Genomic DNA, 8,607 nt, shown 5'->3' on the forward strand with positions numbered 1-8,607 from the left:
AGAAAGCATCAGCTGATGCATTCCTACCACCCCCACTTTCCCTTTATATAGCTCCTGCAGCACTTACTTGAGCCAGACTGGAAAGATTTCCGAAGAGCAAATCGACTTGGATCCTGGCTTTTCAGAAGAGCAGAGAAACAGATCGCAGTCATGAGGTCAGTGAAATACCAATGTATAAGCATTCTTGATCTTGAATGCAAACTGTAAGCTGTTTCTCTGGTGTAGGCATGTTTCTGAGTTGTCCTGTTGTTTATGGACTAAACATACCTTTATCAGTATAGGCACTTTTTATTCCTGTGGTTTTTTTCTAGTATACACACTCAAGCTCCCTAAGCTTCTAGAACTGTTCACTGGGTGGAGCTGGGAGGCAGAAGCTGGGATGTGAGAGAGGCTTGGCAGGAGTGGGTGGATCCACTCAAGCACAATGTTTGCTGATTCAAAGTTAGATGAAGGGACTTACTTTCTATGGGCTTTTCTGTTGTTGCTGTTTTCTTTGAAAGGATTAAGAGGTTTTCTTCTTGTTATTTTAAAAGAAAGCATTTCTCTTCAGCAGATATTATTACAGATGGAATTGGTACAGCAAACCCAACTCACATTGAGTAGAATTTTGCCCTGCAAGTCTCATCACTTCAAGGTGGGAAGTGGAAGAAATGATTCCCACAGTTGGGGGTTTTTCTATTTCTTTTGTAAAAACAAAACCCAAAATATAGTTTACTTTATATTGCTCTGATGAGAGCTGGCTAGCAGCAGGAAATAATTTCTCTTCAAAAGATAATGACCTAATCTCTTTTCTAATACTGATCTCATCTCTAGTGATGGAAAGCAGATCAACGGATGCCTGGGGATGGTCGAGGGTGGGGTTGGGATAGACTAGGAAGGCACACCCGGGACTCTTTGTGGGTGATACAAAGAGCCTATAAAAAGATAGTGGTAGTGGTTACATGTGTATACACATTTCTCAAAACTCATCAAATTATATACTTAAAATGGGTACACTTTATTGTATGCAAAGTATAATCTTAGTAACTTGATTTTAAAAATGCATATACACACGCTCAAATTCTGCCATCAGATGGAGCCTCAGGAAAGATAGAGATGAGAGAAAAAGAAGGCTTTCCCACCAAACATCTATGGGGAGGGATTGAGGGCTTGATTGCCTGGGGATGGAGGATCCTAGTGACCACTCAGTGACTGAGAGAAGGAAGACCCAAGGGTTCCCAAATGCTCTGCAGGCTCATATTTGGGGATGGTAAGAGGAATTCACTGCCAAGTGCCCCAGGTTAAGCTTTTCTACATAATGGATTCCTGGTCATGAGTGATGTTAAATGTGCCTGCATGAGTGGGGTTGACCAGAAAACCTGGCGATGCCCAGCACCTTGACAGCGAGTCTGCCCAAGAGGTTTTGCAGTGACCTGTGCTTGGGTGTGTCACAGCCCCCTGACCTGAAGATGCCCAAGAGAGGCTCTCTGGACTATGCTTGACTGAAGCTCACATCAAGGTGCCACTGTTCCCAGAGGCCATCGGCTCAGAGGCAGGTTAGGCTGCTCCTCCCACCAGTGCTAAAAATTGCCAAAGAGGAAAACCACCTGGGGAAAGGCCTGGACCTGGTTGCTGATGGACATCCTCCTCTGCCCCATCCACTGAGTGCCTGGATCTCTCTCACACACACAGATACACACACTAAAAATGATAATGCCAATACTAACGCTAACAACTAATTTCTTATTCTGCTTGGTCATTAGCTCACTTTTTCTTGATCTTTGATTATATTACCTCAGCATTCTCACTATAGTTCTGTAAGTAGAACTATAATAATTATTATATTTATATGTAAATATAATATAAAAATTATATAAAAGTATATTAGGTATAAAAATATAAATTTATATAGATATAAAAATATATTTTATGTATTTATACAATAATATAAACATTACTGTCATATCACAAATGAAGTATTTGGAAATTGGAGTTAATTGTTTAAAGTCAGACAGCTAGAAAATGGTAGAACTGGTTCATCAAACAGGTCCTCTGATGTTACGCTTTGCAATCACAAAGGCATACAAGAATGAACTATCTTACTGCTCTTTATTTATTCAGTTTTGCAAAGGAATGGGAACCTAGAAAATTTTAACTGCTTAGCATCCTATTTAGAGAGTAAAGACAGATCTTTGATGACATTTCACCTCATAGTGTGTCTATGGCTCAAAATCTCAAACCTGAAAGACAATCCATGTCAGGGAGGACACACCCATATTCAAAGAAAAGAAAATCTCTCCTGCTTGGTGCCAAAGCAGCCAAGCATTATTGTTCAGATTATTCACTGTCTGAGGGGACAAGGCATAGGAATGAAATCTACTGCATGATTGGCTCACCATGTTTGCCTAAGTCTCTTATCTTAGACTTCTCATCTTACATAAGATTCTCAGACTCACAGACTCAGATAGCCAAGGCAGAAAGTTTCGAAACAGGTTTTCAAGTCAGAGAATCCAGTCTCCAGAGATCACTTGTGAGAAAGAATTGGCAAAATAATAATGTGGAGGAAAGAACAATGAAAGGGCTAAGATGTATTTCAAGGAAGTTCTAGAAGATAAACCCAACAACCCAGGTTGTTGGCAATCTCAAAGAACCATCTGGATGATACACCCAAGGAGCTAGGCCACAGAGCTGAGTCCTGAAAACTGGTTTGTTAAAGTTATCTTTGCCAAGAAACTTCAAGAAGTTAAGGAAAAAACTGAAGGAGGGAGGTTAAAGAAAAAGCGTTGGAGAATCTTATGAACAACAGATAATGCTTTTTAATGAAGTCTTACAAAGAGTTTCTTAAGTAAAGCTAGCTACCTGTGCTCTCTACTGCCATCATCTGTTACTTCTAAGCAAGTTCTACCTTGAATATAAAGTCTTCCTTAGACACAAGCACACAGATATCTTTCAAAAAGAGATATTCATTGGGATATATACAGGGAAGGAATGGCAGAGAGAATAGCATTTCTAAGCTCCTTTTGAACAGAGATACATACATATATTCCCTACATACAGCCAAAGATCACTGTGCCCAGAAGATAAGGGCAAGTTTCTTATTGAACTACCTAAGATGTAAAAGCTGCACACTCAAGAAACTGGTGTCTCCAGTCTAATGAATTGGGATCTATGGGAGTGAGGCCCAGGATAGGTATTATCAGTAATTCAAACAAAAGAAATTCCAAGGTAATTTTATTGTGCAATCATGGTTTGAAAAGACTGAGCTAGGCTTTTGCCACTCAGAGTATGGTCTGTGGACCAGCCCCATCAGCATCAACTGAAGCTTGTTAGAAACGCAGACTCTCAGGCCCCTCCGCAGACCTAGTAAATTAGTCTTCCTTTTAATGAGATGTCCAGGTAATCTGTTCCTGTGTTAAAGTTTGAGAGGTACTTTCTTAGATGATTCCTGGGTCCCTCTCAGGCCTAAATGCTATGGAAGGGTGGAGAGGTACTTATTCCCAGTACAAACCTATCTTTGTATGAGGCTCGGAGTCAGTAACTTCATTTCTCTGTGCCTTGGTGTCCCTGTGTGCACCTTTGTAATCCACACATTATGATAAAGGAATCACAGATCAAACTGCTTTGACCTCTACACAGCAAGGCTGACGTTTGCTTTGGAGATTACTCATGTTCGCAAACATGTGCCAATCACATCCGCAGAGAAAATACTCAGCCACCAAGAACTACGCTAGTGTGAAAGGTCCAGTAATTTTCATACCATTCCAGGAGTCTTGATGGCTATCTTTGGCACACTAAGCTTTTCATTTCTGGCTGACTCCCACATATTCCAGTTCTAACTGAATTCTCATTTTTAGATGTCAAGCATTCATTCACTTGGGATTGTCAATGTACATTTAAAGACCATTTGTACCATTGAATTAGGTCCAAGACACTGCATAGTCTGCTGCTATAATGTCTATGAGAAACGGAGGCAAATAGTTTTTAGACTTGTCTGAACTATCTTGGGACTTGGGGAATCCATGTCTACTAAGAGAAATGAAAAGAGGTGAAGATATTTTCTGGGTGCAACTGAAATTTAGAATTCTAAATTGGGCTGAAAAAACAAGTTCTACTACTTGTGTCATTCCCAAGGCTCTGGGAAGCCTAAAGATGTTTAAGAAGCCTGTGATCCAAACATATTGTTGACATGTCCAAGGCAGCCTTTGTTGCCATTAGTTCTAAATCATTTTAAAGGCAGCAAACCATAAATGATCATTAGCTACATGCCAGGCACTCTGTATGGACCTGGTTATGATATATTTCCTCTTCTCAGGTGACTTACCATCTAGCAGGAGAGACAGATCCATAAGCATTTAATTTAATTGTAACAAAAGGAGTAGATGTGTCATTTTGTAATCACAGAGGATGGGATGTTTATCTTTTCCTGAGGTACAGAAAAAACTTCTTGGGTTAACTCTTGATCTTTAAGCTGAAGTGTTTGGCATAATCCTAGTCTTGCTGGCTGCCCACTCAGAGAATAGCCTCAAGATTGTGTGGTGAGAAGTCCTTTCTAATACCTTTATTGAGACATCCGATGGTTCCCTGTGGTATCTGTCCTTCCTTGCTGCAATGGGGAATATATCCAACTTGCTCAACCATAGACTGGTTCCTGGTGGTCTTTAGTTAGAGGAGTTGATGTTGACAACATTCAGTTCTCATTGTAGACACCTTCCCTCATCCATCACTAATTACAGCAAAGCAAGACCAGCCAGAGGTCCAAGATAGATTTGGAAATTTCCGACCATCAGAAAAAACACCAAGGGGCCACCCCTGTGGCCGAGCAGTCAAGTTTGCCGTGCTGTGCTTCAGTGGCCCAGGGTTTCGCCGGTTCGGATCCTGGGCGTGGACATGGCACTGCTCATCAGGCCATGTTGAGGTGGCGTCCCACATGCCACAACTAGAAGGACCCACAACTGAAAAAAATACACAGCTATGTACTGGGGGGATTCAGGGAGAAAAAGAAAAAGAAAAAACACTGAAACAGTTAAAGAAATATCTAATATCTAACCTGCATGGGCATTTCAGTCCATAGTAACTAAAAGCTCACAGGAAACATTTTTGAAAAGTCTCTTTCTCTCAGTGTTTTAGCAATTCTCTCTTTATAATTAAAGTACTGTCTAGACCAACAAAAGTACATAACCTGAATTTCAACAGATGATATCTGAGATTTAGAAAAGTATATACAATTTTAACTTTTTCTGATCATCTCTCTTAGTTAGGATGATGCAAGCTGTTATCACACATTAACTCTGAAACATAACTTAGGAGATAACATAAAAGTTTACTTCTCACTCACGTAAAAGGAAAAATAGGGGGCCGGCCTGGTGGCACAGTGGTTAAGTGTGCACGTTCCACTTTGGCAGCCCAGGGTTCCCTGGTTCGGATCCCAGGTATAGACATGGCACTGCTTGACAAGCCATGCTGTGGCAGGCATCCCACATATAAAGTAGAGGAAGATGGGCATGGATGTTAGCTCAGGGCCAGTCTTCCTTGGCAAAAAGAGGAGGATTGGCAGCAGATATTAGCTCAGGGCTAATCTTCCTCAAAAAAAAAAAAAAAAAAAGATGGTGGAGTCAAAAGAAAATAAAGAGTCTTAGTCCATGAATCACTGTATGGGGGAGAGCCAGCTGCCAATCAGGAATACCTATTTTTCTTTTTTTTTTTTTTTGAAAATATTCTGTGATACTTGAAAAAGTGGCCCTGACGTGCTACGTAGGTATATTTGCCTCCGTGTCCTCAACCAATTATCTTACTTTCCATACTTGACATCTCTTCTACCCATTAGGCCTAAGGGAAGATCCCAGAGGGGACCTTTGTGAATTTTTCTTTATCCCAATATCTAGCAAAAATAAATTTTTATGTAAATCCTATCATCCTGGCTCATAACATCTAATCATAATTAATCACAAAACAGACGATGAAACATTCTCTTCTGAAAATAAAGGAAGAGAGAAAATTCACAAAATCCAGGTGAGCAGAGGATTCTCAGGCTTATTGCTCCTCTGTGAATACAGCTGGCGCTCAATATGGCCTCTCATCTCCTTCCAAGTTTCCCCCTCAAAAAACTTCACACTCTCCCAAGCTATCCTCACCGGATCTTAGGGGTGACATCTTGACCTGAGTTTGTAACAGTCACCATCCCCAAAGGAGTTGGAATCAGGAAGAACTTTTTGACCCAAATGCTCCCGTTCTGCTCACTGCAGTCTATGGTATGATGAGGACAGACATTGCTCAGGGAAGATCGCCCACACAGAGAGACATGACCTGAGGGAGCTGCTAAAATATTTTGGGATAAACCATTCCAGGTACTCTAAACATGTACCCCAATCTCTGCCCATCCAAAGCATTTGTGAGAAGTAGAAAGAGGCCCTCCTTCTTTTGGGTGATCTAATGAGGGCCAGAGTGTCATGAATTGATGAGTGGAAAGTATACTATACTGGCTTTCAGCCCTCACTGGGACTGCAGAACTTCAGGTGTACGACTTGAACAACTTTACAGGGCTGCCCTGCCAACCTGTCAGAAGAAAATTCTTGTTCTTTCTATCATTATTTTGTATAGATTGTCATTCATAAACATGTGTCATTTTTCACCTTCTTCTTGGCTTGGGCCCTGGGTAGACTATGGAGTAGAATTTTGTCACAGAGGTATCCTCACTCTCTGTAATAGGAACCCTGAGAACCTAAAGTCCTCCTGTTACTTAGTGAGCACACAGAATTTAGTGTTACTATGAAATTACAAGTATGTGCATGTGTGTGGTGACCACACCCCCCTATGACCTATGTATGTGGCAGATACACGTTAGTCGTCAGGCATTTCCCTGGGTCCTTTTCCTGTAAGGTATTTTGGTTAATGAGCCTGAGTGGAAGGAGGAGCTCACTTGGCTTCTCTGTCCCTGTACCACTGGGATCAGGGGTATTTTAATGTGGGTTTTATTCAAACTAGGATACTCCAGAGCTCCCTTAGGCTGCCTTAGGTCAGGAGGTTCTACAAACGTAACTATAGGCCACTGCAAAATCTCTTGGGGAGCCTCGCTATTACAGCTGGGGGAGAAGGAGGGCTTGCAGACATCACTAACATCATTTTATGACCTGCAGTCCATTATATTAAAAAGAGAGACCCAGAGACTTTGTGATAAATTCCATTGCAATCCCTCACTTGCAGTCTCTTTGCAATACAGGTGTAGATGTGTGCTGGAGAGGAATCCTGCAGGAGGGCCGTTTTTATTGTACGCCTTTCTTCTCCCACTGATTGTAACCTCAGATGGGAGAACTCTATTAGGTGAGAACCCTTTTGAGCAGAAAACGTTTTCTGCAGTTCACCAGTTCTAACCAAACCATGCAAAAAAGGAACATATTTGTGGCCGGCCTGGTGGTGCAGCGGTAAAGTGTGCACGTTCGGCTTCAGTGGCCCAGGGTTCGCTGGTTCGGATTCCAGGTGTGGACATGGCACCGCTTGGCAAGCCATGCTGTGGTAGGCGTCCCACATATAAAGTAGAGGAAGATGGGCACGGATATTAGCTCAGGGCCAGTCTTCCTCAGCCAAAAGAGGAGGAGATTTTTTTTTTCACATTTATTTTTCTTCTCCCGTGTTCTTGTAGGGGAGACAGGATTTCAGCTCTACTTCATACAAGGGTGAAATATTGGAAAGAAAACTTAGGGTCCCGCTGACCCATTATTATTCTCTCTTCCTCATGGGTTGCTGAAAGATTACTATAATTGTTGGGATTTTGAATACCTGTCATCCGCTAGACTGCAGGGCTACCTGACATCGGGGTCACTGAATTACAAAAATGGGACTGACTGACTTACTTCGCATAGACACATCTGACCTCATGCAATGTTCACTCATCCCCCTAGTTCTGTTCCCATGCAGTACGCCCGTCATTGTGAGATGTTTCCACCCACTTTTCAATCTCTCTGGGATTCGTTGAGCTCATACAGGTGTAGGAGGCAGGATGCTCTAGACATTCTCCATCTCAGCTTAAGCAGTCATGAAACTCATCATTTGGAAACATATTTGGCTCTTATATTTCATTCAGAACCCTTTCCTGCAGTGAAAAAACCAAAACACGTTTCTATGTTGGGAACATGGAAAGGACAAGTAAGGAATCTACCCTTCTATGAACCCTCTCTCCACATTTCTTCTGATAGCATTAGTGATGTGCTACAGTGTTGAGAAGGAGCAGCAAGAGAGAGGGATTTGCATGGTTGAGGATGTTGCTGATATTATTTTGACATTAGCAGAATTAATCTCCTTTGGGTTGCCTTTTAGAGTTCACATAACCTGCCTGTTGGCACCAAAAATGACTAGCATTTCCTCAAAGTTTTTATGTCAACCTGCTCTCTGTCTTAACAACATGACCATAAAACACTGGGAGCCTAAAAATACTGAAGGCACAGACACTGGGGGATAATATTTCACTACTCAACAGGCTTGCTTCATTCCCATTAGACTGAATGCTCCTAAAAAGTATAAATTATTGTTATCTGCTTTTCTAGTGAGGAATCAAAGGGGAATCTTATTGAAGCTAGCCTGGTTCAATTGAGATGTCACTTTACATGGGATTTGCTAATTGAAGACACTGCAATG

General features: G+C 41.6%; 1 protein-coding gene across 1 annotated transcript in view; it reads left to right on the top strand.

Annotated features, from left to right (window-relative positions):
* Positions 1-8,607, top strand: part of LOC124234600 (interferon-induced protein with tetratricopeptide repeats 5) — a 20,273-nt gene continuing 11,666 nt past the window's right edge. The window contains exons 1-2 of the mRNA XM_046651934.1: positions 1-155; positions 8,517-8,601. Coding sequence (XP_046507890.1) covers positions 151-155; positions 8,517-8,601 — 90 coding nt within the window. The 5' untranslated portion in view covers positions 1-150. The remainder of the gene's footprint in view (positions 156-8,516; positions 8,602-8,607) is intronic.

This window comes from Equus quagga, chromosome 2 (assembly GCF_021613505.1).
Source record: "Equus quagga isolate Etosha38 chromosome 2, UCLA_HA_Equagga_1.0, whole genome shotgun sequence".
NCBI lineage: Eukaryota > Metazoa > Chordata > Mammalia > Perissodactyla > Equidae > Equus > Equus quagga.